This window comes from Gymnoscopelus microlampas (genome assembly GCF_963454915.1).
Source record: "Gymnoscopelus microlampas genome assembly, chromosome: 20".
Taxonomy (NCBI): domain Eukaryota; kingdom Metazoa; phylum Chordata; class Actinopteri; order Myctophiformes; family Myctophidae; genus Gymnoscopelus; species Gymnoscopelus microlampas.
In genome coordinates this window covers 14821666-14846952 of record NC_139957.1, presented here as the reverse complement: position 1 = coordinate 14846952, position 25287 = coordinate 14821666, and the positions used below count along the sequence as shown (strand labels likewise).

At 40.4% G+C, this 25287-nt stretch overlaps 2 protein-coding genes across 4 annotated transcripts; both read right to left on the bottom strand.

Annotated features, from left to right (window-relative positions):
- Positions 1-1390: 1390 nt before the first annotated feature.
- On the bottom strand, positions 1391-15543 carry jade1 (jade family PHD finger 1). Of its 2 annotated transcripts, none has more exons than XM_084043994.1 (11): positions 15444-15543; positions 12382-12468; positions 10682-10752; positions 10163-10320; positions 9701-9885; positions 8966-9177; positions 8479-8646; positions 8102-8218; positions 4918-5526; positions 4172-4289; positions 1391-3519 (listed from the first exon to the last, which is right to left on the bottom strand). In XM_084043994.1, exons 2-11 carry the CDS (start codon positions 12428-12430, stop codon positions 2291-2293), a joined length of 2916 nt encoding a protein of 971 aa, XP_083900120.1. In that variant the 5' UTR covers positions 12431-12468; positions 15444-15543; the 3' UTR covers positions 1391-2290. The 2 variants fall into 2 exon arrangements, with proteins under 2 accessions (XP_083900120.1, XP_083900121.1); XM_084043995.1 differs by lacking the exon at positions 15444-15543 and adding an exon at positions 13318-13335.
- Positions 15544-18438: 2895 nt separating this feature from the next.
- Positions 18439-24481, bottom strand: asmt2 (acetylserotonin O-methyltransferase 2). 2 transcript variants are annotated; one of them, XM_084045204.1, is made up of 9 exons: positions 24277-24481; positions 22360-22442; positions 21919-22093; positions 21077-21206; positions 20928-20996; positions 20683-20801; positions 19897-20076; positions 19420-19542; positions 18439-19289 (listed from the first exon to the last, which is right to left on the bottom strand). In XM_084045204.1, exons 2-9 carry the CDS (start codon positions 22438-22440, stop codon positions 19078-19080), a joined length of 1089 nt encoding a protein of 362 aa, XP_083901330.1. In that variant the 5' UTR covers positions 22441-22442; positions 24277-24481; the 3' UTR covers positions 18439-19077. The 2 variants fall into 2 exon arrangements, with proteins under 2 accessions (XP_083901330.1, XP_083901331.1); XM_084045205.1 differs by having other exon boundaries at positions 19897-20034.
- Between the last annotated feature and the right edge of the window lie 806 nt (positions 24482-25287).

Sequence of the window (25287 nt, the reverse complement as noted above, 5' to 3'; positions counted from 1 at the left end):
AAGGTCTGGGACTTGAACATGGAAAACTGGTGCTGAGAGTTTAAGCATTATTCCGCTACACCATCACACATGTTTAATGTATAGAAGTTGTCTTAGTGCTTTGAAGTGTTCTTTTGGACTGACCAGCAAAGCCCAGCTTATTTTTTTTACCATGTCTTTTAAAATACCTTTATTATATTCTTATTTAATAAATTATGCATTTCATCCTCTATACAGTATATTGTCCAGCAACCTTTATGATAAAGGCGAAAAAAGATAGTAGACCCATGGGATATATATCAGATATATACCAGACTAACAGCCAAGCTTACTTAATCCAGTGCCTTGTTCTTCAAGTTTTTCCACAGTTAATTCAACACATGCGTTTGTATGTGGATTCATTTTAATGACCCTGCATTCAAATAAAATGAAATAAATACAATAAGATATAATCAATTTAATTATATTACTGAAATAGTGCGACCAACCATGAATCATAATTGTTTCACAATGACTCATGTGATATGTCATTGTCACTCGGTTAACACTATAGTTCATATCATATCAGATGTTTGATAACATCTGATATGATGTCACTCTTTTCCAATGGGCCCGGGGCCAAACAGGAAACAGGTAGAGAACTCTCTGGCACAGTGACGTACAAACAAAAACCAACAGCCGTTGATGACATGGGACCATGACAAATCAATTCTCCAATCTAAACTCATCTCTCTTTGGCTTCTCTGCCTCCCTGGATAGGACATAATACTGTTATAAGAAACATAGGAAGGGAGATGAGAAAGAAGAATTAATTAAAAAAGATGTAGGAGAGAGTGAAAGAAAGGTTTAAAAATAAAGAGGAAAGAAAGAGGGAGAGTAGTTGGTGTTGATAGATTGAGTAAATGAAAGAAATTGACAGTTTAGTTCATTTGACGCTTCCATGCGTTCAATACTAAACCTAAAATGTTCTTTCCTATGATGATTTTTATTCATATGGTGTCCTAGAGCAACTTTAACTTGATTGCCCATGGCAACTTTGGGCAAATCTTGTAATTTGCATAAACTTTACTTTGACCGCTTGTCCTAGAATGTAGTGTAATACTTATTTTTTTAAGGCTTTTCATGTTGTTCTTCTTGTTGAGTAATACAAAGAAAGACATTGACAGATAGGGAGACAGAGTTGAGAGAGACATAGAGAAAAGATGGAAGAGAGAGAGAAAGGGAGCGTGAGAAAGAGGGGGGGGTGTTGAACCAGGTTTGATGAGGGCAATAGAGTGAGAAATGCGGGAGGAAAATATATTAAAAAAACAGGGAGCGGCAGAATGAAGGAAGAGTAAGAGACATGAGCCAAAACATTAATACATGAACCATATGGGCATGTCATTATAGCAAGAGAAAAATATCAAATGTGTGCCGCATGAGAAAGAATTTTATTCATCTTAAGACATGACAAAACAAAATTAATTTTGCATAACAGTAGTACAGCAGCGGCCCAAAAAGGTACAAAAAACGCTTTTTCAGTGTAAAAATAACTCTAGCTCAAACATCATACCTGTGCCTTCCTGTCTTAGTGCAAACTCTTGAAATAAAAGATAGGCACGTAATGGATACGATAATCGCATTTCAATTACACTTGAGTGCTTTTGACAGCAGACAAACGGTCATTCATTATTCCTTTTTGTAAAATCCCCCCATTTGTAATCCAGAGTAACAACGATAATCTAATGACCCTACATTTTTTTATGTAGACTGACAAAATAAAATTAATGAAAGCTGACATTCACAATTTAAGCTGTAGAGTTTATTCGTGTTATTCCTGTCTGAGATACCGTGATATTGGGTTCACAACGCAATGTTTCTTAACCTTTTTCTACTAAGTGCAACTGACTCACAGCAAGTGTAATAATACTATTTAAACAAAAGAAAAAAAAACAATGCAAGCTTATGGTCCCAAGCAATAATCACAACTGTCAATCACAAAATGAAGCTTTTAGCTAAGCAAGAATTAGGTGGCAACTTGACATCTTTCTATTCTACGAAAATAACCAATAAAAACTAGCCAAATAAAAACTAAAAGTAAAATATTTCCAAATTTGTATTTTACATTATGTTACAAATAAAAAATAAATATCAGCTCTGTTTAATCTAGGCATTTTAATGATTTTTCATCTTACGAGAAAAATAAAGAGTACAAAGGGAGAGACACACCATCTTTTTCCAATAAACAGTGCAGCTTATTTCAAGTGTTCTTAGAACTCTCAGAACATTACCTGCCGTTCTTATAAACCTCAGAACTTCTGCCAGAGTTACATCAGGACGCCAGCACGCCTGTCCGGATGATGTTGTTACCGTAGCGACGGGTGATTGACGGGTCCCCCCTCAGTTGGTGAGAGTGGCACCTCTTCAGGCAGTGCTCTACCTCCCCGTCACTCGGCTTGGCGTCGGAGGAAGGGGTGAAGGCTTCGTTCTCTGCCCCGGTGCGGAGCCTGGTTCTGGGGTACGAGGGCTCTGGTGTGTTTGTTAGTGGCCTGAGAAAGGGCTTGCGTTGCTGCTGTTGCAGAGATGCTGGCTCAATCGCCCCCTCTTCCTGCTTCTCCTTCGCCACACCAGGAGGTCTCTCGCTCCTCTTGGGGATCCTAAACTTCCCCCAGTTCTTGAGATGGCCGTTGGATGCCGAGTGGGATGAAGAGGTGTTTGCTTGAGTCTTCCTCAGCAACCCACTGGGTTTAGTACTGGACCCGCAGTGTTCCAGGATCACGTTAGCTTTGCCTGGTTTTGTGGTAATGATGGAGTCTGGGGCACTATGGTTTTTGTTGGCTTTTGTAGTGATGGTGGTAGAAGGGTCAGGGGTCATTAGGCTTTTGCTGGCTGTTCCTGTGTTTATAGAGTAGTCGTCAAAGTCAGAGGCTCTGATATCGACCAGTCGAATCGATACCGTTCGCTCCAGGGGCTTCAACCCCAGTCTTATTTTCGTTTGGATTGGAGTACTGTCTGTGGGTTCATTCTTCCTTTTCTTCCTTCTCCTTTTCTCCTCTTCATCCTCGTTGTCGCTCTCCTGCTTCTGTCTGGTCAGCGCCAGCTCCTCATCTCTACTCCTCATCTCTTGTTCCTCCTTGTGGTGTTCTGGCCCTGGGGCCTCCCTCCTTGGCTCTGCCCTGTTCTCAGATTTTTGTAGCTTGACATGGTTCGCATCGTCCCGAAATTCAGCCTTCTGACTTTTTGAGTAGTGAAACCCCTGATATCCCTGGCCGTCATCCATGTTCTGATCTCTGGTGTAGCCGGACACCTCAACAGTCACAGACTCCTTGAGTTTTGCTCCCTCGCTATCCTTTGTGTCCAGTGGTTTGGTGCTGCTGTCCTTCTGAGTGTGCGGGGAATAGGGAAGATGTTTTCTGTGGAGGCCTTTTCTCTTCTCGTGCTTTGAAGAGCCACTTTTTGTCTTCAGGCTGGAGTGGCCCCATGGAGAGCCAGACTGGGAGCCTTGGTTTGATAACCAGCCAAGGGAGAAGATTTTTTCCAAATCTTTGGCTGAGGCATCACCTACAACAACAGATTAGAATTGTGGACAGGAAACAGCAATCAGATAAGTTCAAGCTCTAGTATAAACTCAGAGAATGCTTCAAAGTGATTTTAGTTAATCAATTCTAGAAATAGCATACAGTAATGCATGTAAGCAACATCTAAGTGACATATTCTGTGTTAGAACAGCGAATAACAACAGTTATTTTTTGCTAATAACACCATGGCCTCAATGACCACTCTTTAGTTGTCAATAGTAATTTACAGTTTGTGAGCGAGCGTGAGTGAAACTGTACAAATCAGAATTTATTGTTCAGTGGTGAAGCCACACTATAATAGGCTGGAGGCTAGCCTGGTGATGGCCTATGTCCCCTTTGGCGAAAATAAAACAGAGTTCTTAAAATACTTCAACCATGTTGGTATAACTATTCACTGGGGAAATGGTCTGATTGGTCTACATTTGTAGGGACCTACATACAAACTAACCCTGTTCTAGACGGCCTTGCCTTTGGCCACACTGTAAAAGCATACAGTACTCGCAAAATAGAGTATTCTGATGGTTCTTGATTCTTGAATATATGGTATGAAAAAATATAATGAATGAGGAAGAAAATATATCCTAACCCAGATTCATCTGACAAGCCCAAAAGAAAATACAATCCAGTTCACTCACCAGTGAGCAGCTCATGGTCCAGCAGTCTGACTTGGTGATGAAAGATCTGTTCCTGAACCCTCCACAGAGAGCGCTTCATCTTCTCCCTCCGCGTCACCATGTAGGTCAGGTTACGCACCTGAGGACCACAACACAGCAAGTCAGGACAAAATAGAAGAGAAGAAACGATCCGATTTCAGATACCCTGGTGTTGCCTTTATGTTGATGGTGTCCGATGTCATATGTGAATGTCATTCATACATAGGTGAAGACAACCAAGTGAGTGAGCTGTCTGAACACCAGTGACACACTTCATTGGATCAAGAAATATTGTAGTGACCACCTGGTGCTTCTATACCTCACTGTCAACCACAATCCTAAAAAAAACGCAGGAACTAGAGTAAGAGTTCTACCTCAAGCTAATAGACAAATTCAAATCATCCTTAATTTGCGTAGAACGATGAGGAGGGGTCTGCTATGGTGTGTCTATAGTAATGGGTATTTATCTTAACCTTCTATGGAGAAGGCACAGTTTTTGTTTCATTGCACTGTCTATTTATAGAAAGATTCCTCCTCAGTGCACTCTTCCTTCTGTCTACGTTATCGAACCGCAGGTAGCAGCAAACGCCCTAGCCATGATCCTCAAACCGTTTCAATACCTGGTCCTGCTCTTAAAACGCTTGCCTTGCTCTATGTTGACCTTGCTCTTGAACCGTCTTTTTCCTCTAGCCTTGCATTATGGAAGGAGGGAGGAGGTGGAAACCTACCCTCTCCAGGTCCTGTCGGAGGTGGGTGAAGAGCTGGAGGCGACGGAGCAGCACCTCCTGCTCGCGGCGTGCCAGGCTCTCTTCCTCATCCTTCTTGGGTGTGAGGAGCGGTTGGTTGAAATTGGCCTTGCGTTTCAGCTTCCAGTACTGGTACATGAAGTCCACTGCCTCCTGGGACAGCTTAAGGCGCCGGGCCACTTCCTCCACGTCCACAAACTGGAAGAATTCCTCCTCCAGTGCCTGGAGCTTCAGCTTGCGGAGGCCCCCCCTCTTCTCTTCCTGCTGTCGGCTGCTCAGGGCCTCCGGCTCGCCAGTGGGACCTCTGGAAGAGGGGAGTTCTGGAGGAGCAAAGGAAGAGGAAGAGACGTCGTCCTCCTCCTCTCTCACCCTGCCTCTTCTTTTGCCTTTTTTATCTCCGTCTCCCACCTCCTTCTCCTCCTCCTCCTCTCCTCCGGAGTCTCTGGCCTCGCTCCCCTGCAGCCCAGAGTGTTTGGGGCAGTAGGATTTGAACTTGACCTCGTCATCCTCGGTGAGTATGGTGTTCATCTCCAGGGACGCACTGAGGCCGCAGGTCACATGGAAGGCAGTCCGGCAGTTATTCGCTGAGCACTGTGGGAGCACAAACACAGGAATTTTTCATCATTCGTGGTTGAGTGCCACATCAACTGATCCAAATCTCCCTAGAGCTAGATCAAAATTATCATCTGGGATTGGTTTATTGCAAACTGGGTTCAAAATGAATCAACACTTTGGGTCATATGCCCTCAAAAATATGTTAAGCCCCAAACTGTTACAGAAGTGTATATATGGCTAGAGGCATTAACATGTTTTCAAACATACATTAAAATTAATATTACAATTAATTTACCTGAAAACAAGTGAGAGATTAGCGATCGAGATGCGTAGTAACCTCGTATCATGAGAATGTAAATTAGTAAAAACTGCTCCAGAACAACAATTCTCACTGCAAACTACATGTAGTGTGGTCAGGCAACCACCGGGTGGCGTCTGATTTCCTCTAACATCATGGTGTGTGTGTGTGTGTGTGTGTGTGTGTGTGTGCGTGTGTGCGTGTGTGCGTGTGTGTGTGTGTGTGTGTGTGTCAGTCAACTTTGAACACACAACCAGACATTAAATTAACACTAAAATATACATTTATATTATTGTATTATATTATTTTAATGTTATTTTAATCAACTCAGTCTAGGATGTTTTATGTCTGTCAAGTTTCATTCCTTATAATGTATGACTGAAATAAACTATACATTTGTTTATTTAATCACTTCAAAGTATCTGCATTATATGTTGTCTGATATAGGGGTAAATCCAGTACTTTATGCAGAAAAAAAACACTTTTATAAACAGTGTAATCATTATTGTGTCCGGCTAAGTGTACTCCGGTTTCATTGTTTATAATACTCATCATCATACAACAGCTGAGGGAAGCATAATGATGTATCCCAATCCCACTACTGTTATGGGCAGTGTGGCCTGCCAAACTGGATTGTAAAGTTTTGGTAAAAAAACAGCCCATCTCTTCCATAATCTTCAAATGCTACATAGACAGTCATGGTGCAATTCCATTCAACCCGGTAAATGTTGAAAGTGGAAGCTGTCATCTGCTCATCAGACCAGAGGGGTAGTAAACCAATCGCAAAAAAATATTTTAATACATCTTCTTTAATGTATTTTGGAATTTCCATTTCTGCTAATCAGCTAGCTATCTAGGCCTTCACTAATTTGGTTTCCAGTAAGAGTTATTAAATGCCAGTGGTTCTCCTAAATGTTCATGTCAAGGACCCCCAAATTGATGATTAGGCCACAGACTCCCATTTGAGATGTTGTCCCAGGGACCCCCATAAGAGAAGATCTTTGTTGTTAAGGCCCTGACACATTAAAAGTGTCAGACGCCCGCAAATTCAAACACACCCACTGTTTACAATGGCTGAAGCCATGAGGTGCACTCGTCAAAACCTGTTCACGTCTCTCAGAGCTCTGTTCTATTTAGTAGCGTGGACGCATGTCACAGAGAACCAAAACACTGATTATCCAACAGGTCCAAGTTCAAGAGTGCTTTGATAGCGGTCGGAGTGCATGTGGAACAGGGGGAGAGAAAGAAAAGAGAGCAGTAGAGCCCTGCACTGATGTGCGCTCACTCACGCTGTCTGTTACATGCTAGTCTCGCGTTACCAGACTGTTGCCTCCCACAATTTTCAAATGTTTCCGGCATACAGTCTGGGACTCGGAAGCTCTGATCATGATTAGAATATAAACCGGATGTGGAGCCTCCTCTCCATTTCCGTTTCGTCTTTACAGTCGCGCAAATTTATCCTAGTATAAATACAAATCATCTAAGTATATATAGCTTGCTGCTTAGCAGAAATGGAAATTAAAAAGTAAAGTGTAAAGATATTTTAAAAGATATTTTCATGAACGGAAGTGCCAGTTTCCTCTCTCGGATTTTGGGAGTTGTAGTTCCAGACTCTATATAGCATTCAGAGATTGTGGAATAGTTGTCTGGCTACGCGAGACTAGTTACATGCAAACACAGAACACACATACACTAACATTTTGTAGTTTTATCAAACATAACTACAAGTGACAAGTGAAAAATGCTTGCTACCAAGTCCTCCTCACTGTCCATTATAGTGACAGATCAGCAGCATGGCAGGCAGTAGAGAATAAGCTAAAGGCAAGTTACTTGATCCAGCATCAAATAACAAATGCCAACAACATGCTAAATATTACTAGCCCACTGTCCGTTACAGAGAAGCATAACCTAAGCATGCAGTAAAGATCAAAGCCATGTTACATGATCCAGCAGGATAAAAAAGATATATAGGAAGATTTTTGGGCTACCTTTATTTGGTGTTAACAGTGAAGAACGATGTTTCAAACGTTATATCCCCCCCCAAATACTCAAGACATCAGATTTTGAGATTGTATTGAACTGCAACAGTTTTTAATTTTAGTAACTCGCCATTATTGATTGTGAGATTGTCTCCCTTAATGTGAGGTTAAAAATAAAGGCTAAATGACATGACCAGTTTTTAGACTTGGATATTGGATCATTTCAATAGGGTGAAGTGGTCATTCAGTAGCACCAATTGTTTGGACAAGATAGATACAAGGTTAAGGTGTGTGAGGTCCAGAGAGTTGAACTTGAACAGTTACAGTACTCTACCTGTATACATGCTCCTCTCTTCTCCTTACATACACAGCAGATTAGTGCCCATCTGTTGCTGGGAATGTGAGACACGTTGGTTATAGGTTCCATCTTCTCTGGATTCCCAATGCTCACCTACAAACACAGAATCACACACAGATATTTCTTATGATGTAGTGTTAGAACTCTATCGGAGCAAAGATTACACTGTAAAAAATATTTGAAGACTCCATGACAACCATTGGTGTACATGATGCCATAATACCCTCATACTTGCATAGGGTCAATGTTCTGCTCTATGTGATTCAGTGACATCATTATTTTACTTGTCTCATGCGTTACATAACTTCACATTGACAAACAACACTTGATTAAACAGGATTAAGCAGATTCACCTCTGGAATCCACAAGGCACAGCTAACATGGACCCATTTGGTTCCACTGCGGGTCGGCTTCATGGCACCACCTTTCTTCGGACACAGTTGGCACTTTGGCAAGATGCCCAGGGCACAGATCCGACACAGCCAGCTGCCCTTGGGGACTTTCTGAATGCCATAACATGCCTATCAAGGAGCAAACAAACACCATGTTCTATCCTTTGAGAAGTATGCGGGAAGAGGGTGTGTACATGCCATGCCAAATGCTACCATCAAGATGCACATTAGGCTACACTTATTGCATATTCGTAATTATTTTCCCCTTGTTTTTAATATCACATTTTTACTCAAGTTTAAGTTATTACTCTGTTTGAAGGGGAGCTTATGCTGTGATTTGGTTTCATTTGTACACTCTCAGAGTTATGGGGGTCCTTGACATTAAAAAGTTTGAGAACCACTGCTTTAGATGAAAATGACTCAATAAGAAGGGACATGTCAAACCAACCTGGTGCACACAGATGTTACACTTGTCGCAGAACACCATCTCATTGTTGTCCTCTCCATCAGGGGACTGACAGACGTCACAAACCACATCCTCGTCGTACTCGATCCCCAGCCCCTCCTCTGTCTCCGTGGCATGGGTCATGTTGTCATGGCAGCGGCACTCAAACTCCTCTATAACTCTCTCCATAGTGATCTCGTCAAGCACCGGAATTCCTAATAACAAAATGACTAAATGTGTTAGAATAATCCGATCCTTGATTTATTTTGCTATTATGTAACTCTGTATTTGTATTGATTTCACTACCAGCTTTTTATTTATCACAGAGCTATTGCTTGCACAGCATTTGGTCACACGGTCTGCCTTACATTTATTTTAACAGAAAAAAATTGAAAACACTTTTATCTAACATCTCTAAAACACCTCCCCGGTGTTTTAGCTGAGAAAGGAAAGCGGTCATCTGTTCGCCATTTCTGTTCACGAAAATATATTTTAAAATATATATTTTCATTTTCATTTCAGATAAGCAGCATGCTATACATAATTTGATTTACAGTAGGACAAATTTACGCGACTGCAAAGACCGGGGGAGGGGGACGGGTCGTTTTCAGTGCTTCCGTGGTCCAGTATTCGAATTGTGGGAGGCAACAGTCTGGCTCGTGAGACTAGACACTGGTGGACTGAAGCATGAAACATCCCAATGTAACCAAAGCCACAAGCTCAGCCCACCCCACTCACCCATCTCAGTGAACTCCTCGTTGATAATCTGTATCCAGGCCACATCTTCCTCATCCAGGTCATAGCGACACATCCCCTCGGCCAGTGTCCTGATGTCCACGTAGCCCAGAGACTCAGAGCGAGATATCCTGATCAGCTTCTTAGGCTTAGTGAACATCACCTCCTTCCCCTTCTCTGCCAGCACCCTGTGGAAAACAGAATGTTTAATTTAAAATCTGTATATTGCTCTTTTTTTACCCATTATTCATCCAATAAAAAAGGCTACAAGCTTAGACTTCCTATATAAACTACCGAATTAAAGTAATAAAATGCCATTAAAAGTTTATTTTAGAATGTCTTGCTCAAGCGCACAATAACAACAGATGACTGTTGTAGAAAGTGAATCCTTAAGTCATTTGGTTATGGGACAGCATTTCTAGCCTACCATACTCTGTACACAGCAGAATATGTTGTTTGTCTTACCGGGCTACTGGATGAGGGATGGACTGGGGACTGACAGGAACCTGAACTCCTTTCTCCCAGTCCTGTCTCCAGGGATCAGCCAGGATGTAGTACTCATCTGGGTTCAGCTGGTGTGAATCATGAACCTTCATGGCAGTGATCAAGTCTGTCCGGAAAACCTGACCCATAGAGATGTGAATATTTAACTTGTGTTATATTATGCTTTAGTTGGACTCTAAGTCTAAGAGAGGACACAGGGAGAAGGGCAGAGTGGGAACTAGAAAGGTCAATGTTTGGCCTTAGCTGGCCGGGGTCAGAATTATTTGCAGAAGGATAAAATGTAGTAACAAAATGATAAAGCCAAGCCGCAGTGATAAACAACATCTAAGATGATAAACTAATTTACCTTATGTGCATCAGATAAAACTCTCAAAGTGCTCATTAAAAACAATTAAAGCAAAAGCTAAAGGAAAGTAATCAAGATGACAGAAAACACCCTCAAACCTTAATAAGTTTCATATAGTTTCTCAAAAGACGTACCTCAGAAGGTTTCTTTCCCTTTCCTCTCCTGGGCTGTGATTTTGAGTGCTGGGACCAACATGTGGAGTTACCTGGTAGAGAACAAGATACATTATTACATAAGCCATAAGGATAATACACATTGTATTGCATTTTGTTGTAACTGCATTTTCATGCTACTGTAGACAGTTTCAATTTAGGCAACGCTGTAAAAATACATATTTTAAATAACAGACCAGAACCCAACCCCAAAAATGTCCACAAAACAAATGCCTAAAACCAAACATGTCTGTGCACATTGTGCTCATGTCTGGCAACAAGTGTTGTACAAGCTACTTAAGATTAGTGATTTGTTAGTTACTAGTTTGTGCTTTCAAAAGTAACTTTTGCATTCCTTTGCTTCAATACTTCTGTGTATTTATGATTACACATTAGTATGGTGAATTCATGTTGCGGTGGCACAGAGTGAGACAAGACTTTTAACTTTCATATATCATTGGGGGGGGGGGTGAATATATATTCAATATTCTGCTCTGCTGCCTTATCAGCCCTAGGGAAATTACAACAGCTGACCAATCAGCGCAAGCTGAAGTGCCAATGCATGCTGAACTGTGACCACGAGCCACATCATTGCTGAACGAAGTCACCATGTCTAAAGCCGAATTCCAAAACCCAAAATCTCGGCCATTCGCTCACTCACACTTGGTCACTCCAGCATGGCGGTGTTACGGTGAAATTGGTGACCTGCCGAAATATGTGACAATCGTGTACACATCACATATCGTCAGTGTCCAAACGTAAATCATTGTGGTTTGTTTATTAGCAGAGTTCAGTGAGAGTGTGAGAGAGCGAGTGGCCGAGATTTTGGTATTGGACATTTTCGTATTGGAATTTGGCTTAACATGGATGAAACTCTGCATGGCTGACACCTGACGAGCCACAGGAGTTTACGGTTTACAGTTTAGGCATTTAGCAGACACAGATTTACAGTAAGCAAGCAAATACATCATAATTTATTTGGGAGCAAAGGAACCAAAACAGAGTGGAAACTAGCTACCTTGGATGGTGTACAGAATGGGTGCGTAATGGCCATGTTTAACTCCCTCTCCCCAGGCCCCCTCTGCTGGTTAATCCTCATTCACTCATGTTAATCAAATTATGAAATTAATGTTGAAATGTTATTTTGTTAGTTTATCAGACACAAGTTTGTGGCCCCAATATATATATAGTGTGTGTGTGTGTGTGCAGTATATAGATATGTATATGTGTATATATATATATGTGTGTGTATATATATATATATATATATATATATATATATATATATATATATATATATATATATATATATATACATATATATATATATATACATACATATATATATATATATATATATATATACATACATACATATATATATACTGCGCACTCATATATATACCGTATATATATATATATATATATATGTGTGTGAGTGTGAGTGTGAGTGTGAGTGTGTGTGTGTGTGTGTGTGTGTGTGTGTGTGTGTGTGTGTGTGTGTGTGTGTGTATGTTCACACACCCACCCACCCACACACACACGATGAACTTATGTCTCAGTTCCATGTCTTTATTCTACTGAATCCCCTGGTGAAATAGAGAGGTTGTGCTGACCTTATTCTTCTGTCTATATTGGGTTTGGTATGAATGAGTCAGCAGCAGCCAGAAGAGGAAACTTACTTCCATTGTCGGAGTCTTCACTGCTGCTTGCATGCCTGCTTCTCTTCATGGTCGACTGTATTAGGTACAGTCCAGTTTGGTCACACACTTCACAAGACAGAAAAAATAAACAAATACATAGAAAATACAGCATTTTAAGTGTAACATAGACCTCAGAAATCTTTCATCTAGGGTGGTACAACGTTTGAAATTGTCCACTGAATAAATACAGATAGAGAACATTAACACCAGGTTTAACTGCAATTTCTCTTTTAAAATGAATAACATAATTTATTTACAGAAGACACACTGCTATATCAGATAAACAGATGTACAAAGTTGGGAAAGTGACAATTGGAATATTGCTATAACATCAGCAATATTAGAAGCATACACAGTTTTTTGTGTCAATCTGTCATGCTGTTGAGCTAGGTTGCTGACCTGGTATAATAGCACTACTACTGCACCTGGAGCAGTGGTGTAAAGTAACTAGTACATTTACTCAAGTACTGTACTTAAGTACAATTTTGAGGTATTGTTTTTACTTTTGAGTATTTCCAATTTTCAATACTTTCACTTCTACTCCACTACATCTCAGAGGCAAATATTATACTTTTACTCCACTACAATTATTTAAAAACTTGAGTTACTAGTTACTTTGTAGATTTTGATTATTATTACAAAACATTACCCAGTTCAGCCCTATATACATTTCGGCCACACATTGTGAGCTTGTAGATCTACTATTTTCAAAAGATTCTTATACATTTGAAAACTTGTGAAATGTGACATGAGTACTTTCTACTTTTGGTACTTTAAGTACATTTTGATACCAATACTTTTGTACTTTTACTTGAGTACATTTAGAATTCCGGACTTTTACCTTTAACAGACAATTTCTACATTGCAGATACTTTTACTTAAGTAAAAAATGTGAGTAATTTTTCCACCACTGACCTGGAGTCTGATGCGACCATAGACTAATATAACATTACAGTCAGGGTTGTTACTCTACACCCAATGTAGCTGGAAATGACAACAGCATTCAAGTCGCCACGTGCACAATAATGAGAAAACAACGCGTCATAGTGACACGGGCGCATAGGGTACTATTTTTTAAATTCTACGTAGTATGATTAAGGCAGCATTGACTTCACAATAATAATAATATTATTATTTACTTTTTAATCTTAATTTTAGAATAATTGTAGATCAATGAAGAATATAAAAGTGCAATAAAGGGCACATTGGCTGTGCATATCTAAACATTGCGGATTGCAGCATTGGAAGCGTTACATTTAGGGCAAAAGAAAGTACCCTATGCGAAGTTCAAAGTATGTATTATTGGTGTTATTATTGATATTAGTGTTTGCAATACGTACTCGAGAGCTGCGCTTCTGTCAGTAATGATTGGAACGCCTAACGAGTAACGACTCGTAATAACGAGGCTAACAACCCAGCCAAAAGGCGTAAACTATGGTTGACATGGCATCTTATGTTCGATGACGTTAAAATGCGTATAAATTATAACACAAGTAATCTAAGCATGTTGCCATCATAATTTGCACGTGCGAGTAGATAATGTTGCACTAGTTTTTAAACTGGTCAACAGTTACTGGACAGTATTAGCCAGATTGCTAACGCCACTTGCACGTTATGTAATCCATAGGCCCAGTCCAGTGTTGCCAGATGTTGTGTCATGTCTATGAAAACAAGCCCAAAAGAAGCCACATGAGCACTTAATTGGCTATTTGAAAATAGCCGATCTACAAGCTCACAACGCGTCGCGAATGAGCTTGCCATTTTCAAAAAGATATTGAAAAGAAAAAGTGAAATATTTGGAATATATTTTAAAGTTAAAAACTTTTATTCAGATGGGGGCTGTAGAGAAATACATTAATTGGGGCGTCCTTAACATGCAAATGTTTGAGAACTGGTTTAAACAATGATACAAAAAAATGTAGGCAAGCCCAAATAATTACACTTTAAAAACAAGTCCAAAAATCCGCAACCACCAATATTTCAAATCAACTGTACAGAAAAACAAGCCCAAAGTCGCTTACAATAAGCAGACATGGCAACACTGGTCCAGTCACACCAGTAATGACAACAAACGCACTACAAAGGTAGTAAACCAGTGCGTGGAGTTTAGCCGAACTACAGTGCTAGTTAGTTGGGTGTCTTCAGAAACCTGTCATCGTAGATTCACAAACTGTGTACAGTTTTACACACATGATGAACGTTAGCATTAGCCATCCATTCCAGCAAACAGACTGAATCTTCCTGCACAGTGTTACCAGGTTTTGCGAGAGAAACAAGCAAGGTCTATGACAACTAGCCCAAATGAAGCATGAACACTTTGAACCGTCAAATATTTGAAAATAGACGATCTACAAGCTCACAACGCGTGGCGCAAAAAAATCTTGAACAATACATGGGGGATCCTTGGCACAAAAAAAAACAGATCTATGGCCAAATACATGTTAATTTGGGGGGTTCTTGACATGAAAATGTTGGAGACGCTGATTTAGGAAAGAAGACCAAATAATCAATTAGCCCCCCCCCCCCAAAAAAACGCAACAACCAATATTTACAAGCGACTTTACAGAAAGATAAGCCAAGGGTCGCTTATAATAAGCGGACATGGCAACACTGTCCTGAACCAACTAGCGGCTCACGGTGGTAGTGGCTAGCATGTTAGCTTGGAGCTAAGCTAGTTATTAGCCCCAGGCTATAGCTACTGTACTGTAATGCCAAAATGACACGGTGCCGGTCATTAGGCGTCGCCAGCGTGAATGTAACGGGGCAACAATGTAGTTGATCTTGGATGAGTGGTATTATTTGTGATGGATTGATTGACACAGTGACACATCCACCAGTCATCCACTGGTTCATGTTAATCTTTGGCGCCATTTTAAATGACGATGTCGCGTTTTCCTAGCGGACTGACTGCTAGTTGCGACCATACTACTAGGACTGAAAAAAAACTCACTGAAATAAACTCATAATAAGGAAAATACATTGCAGATGGAAGAGAAAAAATCCGTGTAAGAGAGTTGTTAAAGAAAGTGGACGGTACATACAGAGCAAACGTCAGGCCGTTGCAAAGGTTGCAGTGTGAATTTGATGATGTGAAGCGCAGCAGTTTAGAGGATTGCCTTGGGTCCGTTCGACAAGCATTCCACATACACAAACACACTGACGTGACGTCACGAGTGTTGCCAGGTTATTGCGAGAAAACAAGCAATCAGGTTCCAGGGGCCAGTTGCACCACCTCACACTAAGTTCAAACTTAGCCTAGTTATAGCTTAAATGGCTTTTAAAAAAAGCCATTGAACCCATTTAGCTGGGAAAGTATCTGTGTCATTTTTAGATTTCTTTGGCTTTTCAAAAATAGCTTGTAGATCTGCAATTTTTTGTTTTTGTGTGAAAATGTGTGCAAATATTTAAATATGTATATATATTTTTAAAATATATATTCAAAGATTTGCACTAGTTTTCACGATTTTATTTTTCCAAAAATAGCAGATCTACAAGCTCATAGCGCGGCACTCGGTGCCGCGCTATGAGCTTGTATATCTTATATATCTTGTATATCTATCTCTAGCTCTGGTTCAGAGCGTTAGTGAGTTCCCTCTAACGCTCTGGAAGACCCCTCGCTCTGCGCATGTACAAGGAATTCCACTGTCCTGCCAGCGTTCAACTATAGTGAAAATAAACAAAACCATTTCGCTACTCACCGAAGCAAAGGCTGTTTTGTGTTGTTGAAAGTCTATTCTCGGAATGCGCAAGCCTCTCAGCACCCCACCTACTCTGTAAAATACACTTTTTGGGCAGAAAATAAAATATGTCAGCGAAACTGAAATTATTCGTATTTACTCCACAGTGCCCTCTACATTTTGGTTAATGGTAAGTTCAAATCCCCCAGATCGGTAGAGGCACTGTGGAGTAAATACAAATAATGTCCGTCTCGCTGACATATTTTATTTTCTGCCCAAAAAGTGTATTTTACAGAGTAGGTGGGGTGCTGAGAGGCTTGCGCATTCCGAGAATAGACTTTCAACAACACAAAACAGCCTTTGCTTCGGTGAGTAGCGAAATGGTTTTGTTTATTTTCACTATAGTTGAACGCTGGCAGGACAGTGGAATTCCTTGTACATGCGCAGAGCGAGGGGTCTTCCAGAGCGTTAGAGGGAACTCACTAACGCTCTGAACCAGAGCTAATCTATCTCTAACATAGCCTGGGATCAATACCACTTTCGGATTTCTGATCCGGTCAGAGCGGAAATAACCATCAGGCGGCCGAAACCAGTGACCGGAACCTCAAAAATGACTCCCCTAGTTTAACATTTGTTTAGTACTGTTTGTTTGGTTTAATGGTTTCGTTTCTTTTAGTATAATAACCGTTTGGTATATCCATCTTTTGTTCTAACTTGTAGCACGAATAGGCAGCGAAACTAAACGAGTTGATTCGCATTATACAAAATTCTTTCCCCCCCTTTTTTCTAAACCGGATCACACGGCTCAGTTTCGAACGAATACCAGGATTTTTCCTCCGTGGTGGACTGTGAAAAGTGTGGTATTTCGAGGAAAACAAGCCCAAAAGATGCCAGTGCCACTATGGTATGGGCCACATGAGCACTTTAAACATCGGCTGTGAGCTTGTCTGCTAATTTCAAAAAGAATCTTAGGAGAAATTTTGAAAAAATTAGGAATATTTTGGAAACATTTTAACAACGCAAAACAATATTTTCAGATGGGGGGTCTGGACCAAAACCTATTAATTTGGGGGTCCTTGACATGAAAATGTTTACCACTGGTTTAAAGAACATTAGGAAACAACCCTAACCCTAACCCTAACCCAAAAAAACGCAACCACCAATATTTACAAGCAACTTCACGGAAACATAAGCCCAAAGTCCCTTATAATATGCGGACATGGCAACACTGGACGTCACGTCACCCAGGTGGAGGCTACATCCCCTATGGCTACGTCCCATAGCCTGGAGGAACCATACGGTGGAACAGGAGGACGTTGTGATTGGCTAGCTGGTTGTCACAGTGCCATGTGGCGTGTACACACCCCAAAAGTGTGTGTGGTTAAAGGTAGGATAAGTGATATTTCGTTTGGTTAAAATAAGTGTTACTGATAGTACTCGTTGATATAGAATGTTTGTTTAGTAAAAAGGAGTCTCCCTGTCTCTCCAGCTCTTGTTCTGCTTACTAGAACATGCATTTCCAGGTCGGGATATCTAGTTTATCCAACCAGGAGAGAGAACTCGCACTAGCCTGGCTCCACCTCCTGAATCGCTTGCCTCGCATTCAGGATTGAATAATGGAGTGAAACGAAATGAAAATTCAGGCTGAGTGTCAGGCTAAACTCGCACATGATACGGATGAAATAAGTGAAATTGGAAGTGATGACAGAAAGACATGAACTGACAAAATCTGAGCTGCCTAGAACACTGGAACACACACAAATAAATGGGTTTGGCTCTTCAGATGATGATTGGTCACATACCTGAAAATGTATTTTCTATTTATTTATGTTATGAATTCATCAACATTACGTGGTATTTTGCTGCCTATTGTGTCAGTCGTCAGCCAATTAACTAGCCTGTCACAACCAATAATTTACCTGTAGTAAGGGCCTTTCGCCACTAGAGCGCACCCTAACATCTCGCATAGTCATAGCCATAAGACCACATTGCTTTATAATACAAAAAACAAAACAAACAAAAAAGCAATGGGAGAAAAAAACATACTGTTACAACTGCTAGCTTGCAACATGTGTTGTCTATTATGAGCAGAGCTGCACGAAACCGCAAAGAGATATTTCCAAAATGTGCATGATGCAACTGTCCTTCCATTTGACAATCCACTCCTTTTTTGGCATGTCCACATAACCTTAATATATTTAAAGGGACAGGGACAGAACACCAACAACGCCCTTTCTTTTCTCGTGGAGAAGTTGAGTGGTACCAAAATATAACACACTTAAACATTGCTCTAAAGTAATACAAGTGATACACCAGTCTTACAAGATGTTTTAATGAGATGAGAATTACTGTATTCAAGAGAAGTGTGCCCTAAATTGCATTATAATGTGACGGGATGCATGCTATTGGAATTTTTATGAAAGTTTTATGACAGATGACTTTATAAAACAATAATAATCACCTGTTTTGGGATTAGTCCGTCACCCATCTTGCATTCATACCTACCTTGCTAATTACACATGCAATTAGTCAAACAAGCCAATGTAGTGCTAAATTCTACTAACCCTTATACTTATCAGTAATTTCATTTTATGCAACTACATTTTTCACCATACAATGGGAAAACGGATAGAGGAAAAGAAATGCCTGACTATACCTACAGAAAACAACTACTATTAGAGATGTGTTTGTAGCAAGACTGTGAGATTTCCGGACCCTTATTTGTACAGTAAACGCATCAACAGTGTCCTGGGATTAAAATTAACCTGTGTAATTCATAAGGGTTTGGCTGCAAACAAAACCATATTCACATGGCGACCGTTCTTATATCACACCCAGGAGTTCCCATCGGTCCAAGTATGATGCAAGCGCAAAAAGGGATTCAGTCATGCAAACCACATGGTGTACATATAGGCTACAGGCATCACAACACACTGGCAGGAATTAAAACTCCAAACTAATCAAAGTGAATTTCACTCAATGTCCTCTACTCCCGAGCTCATTTGATGGCAAGAATGGCATCATAGGACTTCCCTGTTCTACAGACTTGTATGTTGTGGAAGCCCGACTGGGAGAGCATGCTGGAGTACTGGGAGGGTGGGTGTTCTCTGCCCTCAGTCTGAACCAGCATGTTGAGTGAGAAGGTCTGAGCCAAGACAGGACCTCGTCTGTTCTCAAACAACATGGCCTCTACCAGCAGAACCCCACCACCTGCCAGGGAGGGGAAATATACACAGGAGGATTTTTAATGATTATTATTTTTTAGTTTTAATGAACATGATCAGTATTAAGAACTATATAAGTACTATAAGTGCTCTCAAAATAATAATAATAATAACACCTGGTTGACAACTGTCATAAATCTTCTTCAGCAGTTTCAGACACTTCTCTTCATTCCAGTCATGAATGATTCTCGCTAAAATGTACAGGTCAGCAGATGGGATTTCCCCGTTGAAAAAATCACCTGCATAATAACAAAACAATGTAAATTATAGATTTCTCAAGTACCACAGATAAATCACGCATTAGATCTACTTCTATTGATGGCAATAGCATTAAAGATGTATTTATACAACATCTATAAATATATATCATTACTGTGTACATTTTGACACAAAAATTAAGCAAAATTAAGCAACACAGCAACAAGGCTTTCTTGTGTTATCCTTTGGATGAACAGGACTTGATGTTTGGCTTGCTCCCAGAATACTTTTAGGCATAAAGAATAGCAATCTGTATATTATCTTTGTGGATGGCAGAACAACAGACTATCTAAAAGTCTCCAAAAACATTTCAACTGTCTTTAAAATAGCCTCACCGGATTGAAATACTATTGCATCATCCTGTCCAGAGAAGTGTTTCTGGGCTGTTTCCACTACTTGGGGAAGGTCAAACACTATTACTGAGGAGGAGGGGTAGGCTTTAGCTAATTCACGAGCCAGAGCACCAGAGCAACCTGGAAAAGACAGAACCACAATCATGGTACAATCATGCACCTCTGTGCATGATTGTATGATGGAGAACATCAATAATAGGACAACAGTTTATGGCATAATGATGCTGTATCTGTATTTCTTTGTTGATGCTGCCTTATGGATGTTCCATAAAGTGACAATAAACATTGTATCTTATCTTAACAACAGATACAGCACCTGACATGATACTTAAATGTAAACGTGGTAAAAGTTGTGATAGACCAGGGATATTCAATTCTAGATAAAAAGAAAATTCACATTACTTGTCCTGATTTTATCTTGTGAATGAAATTATGTCAGTTTAGAGTTAGCTGCAGGCATAACTGGATGTAACTGGAGGGTCACCCATTTGATGATGCTGGATGGGCTGATAAAATATGTGTTCTGGTGATAGACTTTTCACTACTATCACTGCCCCCTTGAGCAAGGCACCTAAACCCTCAATTATTCTTGTGGAGCCTCTCAGTTGCCAACAGTATAATATTGTAGATGTACTGGGCAACGTTTAGCAGTAATTGTGAGTAACTGTAGGAATGTGAAGCATAATGCATTCTTAGCTAAACACTTTCCTGTATAAATGATACAAGTTCATAAATATAATGGATGAAGTCTAAAAGTCATTACCATACCTCCCAGATCTATCATTGTCTTGAAGCAGGAGAGGTTGAAAGCTGTCACTATATCATGTCCATCCAAAACCCACGATGAATTCATCAAACCCATAAATTTCAGCATCTCCTCTTCAGATCTAAAGCAGCAGTACAGTTCACAATCAAAATCACTTTACTAAGTACTCTACACTGACTACACGTAACTCGTAAATTGGTGAAGGGTTAAATGTATAATAATGACACAAAACAAATGAAACAGTAACCTGTAAATAGCTTGAAATATATCTTGAGCTGGAAGGCCAAACGTCTTCTCATTCTGTTTTTTTCCTTCCCTGTGTAATGTAATATGATACTCTAGTCAGCTTGAACTGAAGAACAGGAATCTTCTGTTGAATGATTTGAAGCCACTGACCTGACAGCATCCACCATGTTATTCCAGAGAGGGTAGATGGTTTGGGAGTAGTATATGATCATGTTATGGAGAGACTTATCGCTGCCTTTAGCCAAGTAGAGGTTGGCCACATCACTACTGCTGTAGAAGGCTGTTACAACAAAATGCAGTTACAGTTCTTGAGAGAGTAATATTACTGTAGTTTAGATTAGCACATGATCAGACCTTGTGTAAGACGTAGATTGCAGCCCATCACATACACAAGGTTTCTGGGACACAACTATCTAACACCTGTGTGTGTGTGTGTGTGTGTGTGTGTGTGTGTGTGTGTGTGTGTGTGTGTGTGTGTGTGTGTGTGTGTGTGTGTGTGTGTGTGTGTGTCTGTGTGTGTCTGTGAGTGTGAGAGAGACAGACAGACAGACAGACAGACAGAGCATTTCATGCCTGTACACACATGGATTGCACACATTATGCACTGGGCGTTGCCAGTTTCTCTCTCCCTCCCTAAAAAAATCTACTCATCACCTTATGAATGACTGTTTGGAGAAATATAATTGATACTGCAGTAGATTACCCTGGCATGAAGCCTGGCAGGGGTGGCAGGATGGCCTACATTCTAGTATCAGATTTCACCACAGGTGATGTGTACATTGGCAACCATGGGTCATCAAAATGTCCTTGAGACCTAAAAATGTGACCCGGGTTTTAATCTGATGTAATTACAAATGTGTGTCAGGAGGAACACTCTGGTGGTTCAGACAAATCTGTGCACAGAGCAGACTTGTCTGTCTGTCTGTCTGTCTGTCTGTGTGTGAGAGAGAGGGAGAGAGAGGGGGGGGGGGTGTACGTGTGGTGTGCAGCACCTTTCCCTTCTATTGTTTCCACCTCCAGGATCTCAATTCCCACCAGAACATCCAGAAGTCTCTCCATACCATCCACGCTGGTGTCCAGTTTCCCAGAGACATGCTCCGCACTCAGGGGCTTCTGGGATTGCAGCAGAAGATCAAACACTCCCAGCTCACAGGCGGTAAATATCACCTGAGAGGAAGTGATGAAGTTAAATTTTGAATTGTATTCATTATTTATGAAAGGCGGAGGGGTGTGGCTTTGACGCCAGGACATCAGTGTGCCCCTCTAACCAATCTACAATGAATCTGTCCAATTATGTAGGATTGTTTGGTCTATTACTATTATGAAGACTTACTGTACTGCATTTAAACATTTCTTGGCTGTTACAGTTTGATACTGCCTTCTGTATGATAACACAATTGGTGGTAATTTTAACAAAATACAAATATAAAAACCTTTGAAACCCTGAAGCCGTTGAAATACTCCAAAAGTTTGAAGGGATAGTCCAGTTCACTCTGGGATAGTTGCTCTGCCATTGCTGGAGGAAAAACAACAATCAAATCCAGATGAGGTGTGAATGACAAATTAGTGAAAGCGCATAGCCTGCCCTAGACTAGAGACTAGTACAGGAATGTGTCCAGAATGTATCATTAGCATAACTAAGTACATGTACTCAAGTACTGTACTTAAGTACAGTTTTGAGGTATTTTTTACTTTACTTTTTTCCAATTTTCAGTACTTTAACTTCTACTCCACTACATCTCAGAGGCAAATATTATACTTTTACTCCACTACAATTATTTGACAACTTTAGTTACTAGTTACTTTCAGGGCCGGATCTAGGCATAGGCAAGGGGGGGCAATGCCCCACCAAATTACCTGACTGCCCCACCAAATCAACGTTCAAAAATCCCTAATTTGAAACATTATTTACTATTCTGTCCCTATCGGTACATAACTCGAACGGCGCTGAGTCGACTAGCAGACCATCGGCCGGTCGACGCGGGCACTCGCGCCTGGAGGCACTCGGGCGCGTCTCCTCGGCCTCAAGGTCTGCTGAGTCGGCGCGCCTCCGTCATGGTCCAAAACTATACTTTATCGGCGAAAAAAAATAGTCCGCTTCCGCGTTGGCCACAGAAGGGGGCGTGTTTATAGCCCAACTGGTTTAGACTTTGTAATGTCGCCCCCAGAAGCGGAAGCGCGTCCACCATACACACGCTTCAGAGCCAGAGGAGGCGTCTACCTTTATATGTCTATGCTGTCAACATCGACGCGTCATCTTAGGTCACCAGGTCATTGAGTGAACTGTTTTTCATGATCATGTCTATCTCTTCTTGGCTATAGTGGAGTCTCATGTCTCATGTCATTTTCTGGCCCGAACCTTGCCCTGTACACATTCTTCAGTATGCCAGCATGAAAACAGAGATACGTAGTTATAAAAGGTAAAATACATTTAGCTTTTACTGTAAGCTCTGGGAATTCTGCCTGACAACTCATCCAGAACTTCACAAGGGACTGTGGAGTTAGAGTGTTTGTTCAGTAAAATCATTTGTCTCCACTCCAGCTCTTTATTAAACAGAAAATGCATTTTCAGGTTGGGGATACCAATTTGATCCAATCAGGACAGATAACTCAGTCAGGATACAGATTAAAGAAGTGAAATTGGAAGCGATGACACTAATAAATGAGCAGACAAAATTGGAACTAGAACACCGTAAAAATGAAGCTCCTGGTTGGCTGAAATTTAGTCACTTACCTGAAAATGTATGTTTTGTGTGTTAAAGAGCTGGAGAGACAGGGAGACTCCTGTTACTGAACAAACACTCTAAGCAATGATTATTATCAGAATATAAAGTTTTAACAACAAAACATTTTGTTCCAACCAACAACAAAAAAAATGCTGATGGAACCACAACCACACTTATATCCGGGTTGGACAAGAGATTCTGATTTTGATTATTATTACAAAACATACATTAACCACTTCAGCCCATACATTTTGGACATTTGAAAATAGCCGATCTACAAGCTCACAATGTTTGTGAGCATGTACATGTAGATCTGCTATTTTAAGATAATTCTAAGATTTTTAATTCATTTTAGACATTTGAAAACTTGTGAAACGGGACATTCTGCATAATGAGTAGGCTACTTTCTACTTTTGGTACTTTAAGTACATTTTGATACCAATACTTTTGTACTTTTACTCTCAAGTCAATTTTGAATTCTGGACTCTGGCAACAGAGTATTTCTACATTGCAGTATTGATACTTTTAATAAATTGTTGTACTTTTTCCACCACTGGCCATCAGCTAGCTCAGCGTATTGCATGCAGGATATAAAGCACATCTTGGATGCATTCATTCACTCACCCCCGCTGAGATTATCTTATTGGTCCAGAGGGGGGTTTGATAATTTGAGAGTCGAGTTATTATTATGGTATAAACAAAGAAAGATGTCGGTTCGGTTCTCTACAGTTGTTGTTGTTGTTGTTGTCGATCCGAAGCCAATGAAATTGTCTCTGCTGATCTGTAGGACGTGATGATACGCAAGCTGGACTGGAGTTATAGTTAATGCCGCTTTGTGAACCGTAAAGAAATAATGACGACTAGCTGGCACAGCGTTGCCGAGTTTTGCGAGAGAAACAAGCAACCAGGTCTAGGAAAACAAGCCCAGATCTAACAACTCAGTCACACCGAATGATCTACAAGCTCACACAACATGTCGCAATGCAACGCGTTGTGAGTGACCTTGTAGAACTGCCATTTTCAAAAACTCTTGCAATAAAATGTGGAATATTTGGAATATTCTTTTTAAACATTCTAACAACACACATGCTCCCTGCATGGCACAAAACATTTTCATGAAAATATTTGAGAACCACTGGTTTAAATCATAATACAAAAATTAGGAAGCAAGCCTAAATAAGCAACTACACTTTAGAAACAAGCTAAAAAAACGCGACACGCAACAACCAATATTAGAAAAGCTTACAAAAGCTTATAATAAAGGGACATGGCAACACTACTGGTAGTTTCAAAGCCATGTTTCAAAGGCACCACACAGACCGTCTTAAATGTGCAATTCTAGTTTCAACCTGCTCGACAGTAGGGGCACTGTGGAGCAGTGTCTGCCTCTAGCCTAAGCTTCTTGGGGCTGGACAGATGAGGATGGATTTCAGTGGAAAAATAACTCAAATGTTTTACTTAAGTAAAAGTATCAATACTGTAGTGTAGAAGTACTCTGTTACAAGTAAAAGTCCGGAATTAAACATTTTAAATTAAATTTACTTGAGTAAAAGTACAAATATATTGGTATCTAAATGTACTTAAAGTACCAGAAGTAGAAAGTATACATCATGCAGAGTGTCACGTTTCACAAGT

Coding starts and splice junctions, on each gene's coding strand:
- jade1 (XM_084043994.1), bottom strand. CDS start 12,430: ATGAAGAGAAGCAGGCATGCAAGCAGCAGTGAAGACTCCGACAATGGA. Junction 8,219..8,478: donor GTGCCTTGTGGATTCCAGAG/GTGAATCTGCTT, acceptor CTGTGTTTGTAG/GTGAGCATTGGGAATCCAGA. Junction 3,520..4,171: donor GGACCATGAGCTGCTCACTG/GTGAGTGAACTG, acceptor CTGTTGTTGTAG/GTGATGCCTCAGCCAAAGAT.
- asmt2 (XM_084045204.1), bottom strand. CDS start 22,440: ATGGCAGAGCAACTATCCCAGAGTGAACTGGACTATCCCTTCAAACTT. Junction 21,207..21,918: donor GGAAACAATAGAAGGGAAAG/GTGCTGCACACC, acceptor TTGTTGTAACAG/CCTTCTACAGCAGTAGTGAT. Junction 20,997..21,076: donor AACATGGTGGATGCTGTCAG/GTCAGTGGCTTC, acceptor TACATTACACAG/GGAAGGAAAAAAACAGAATG.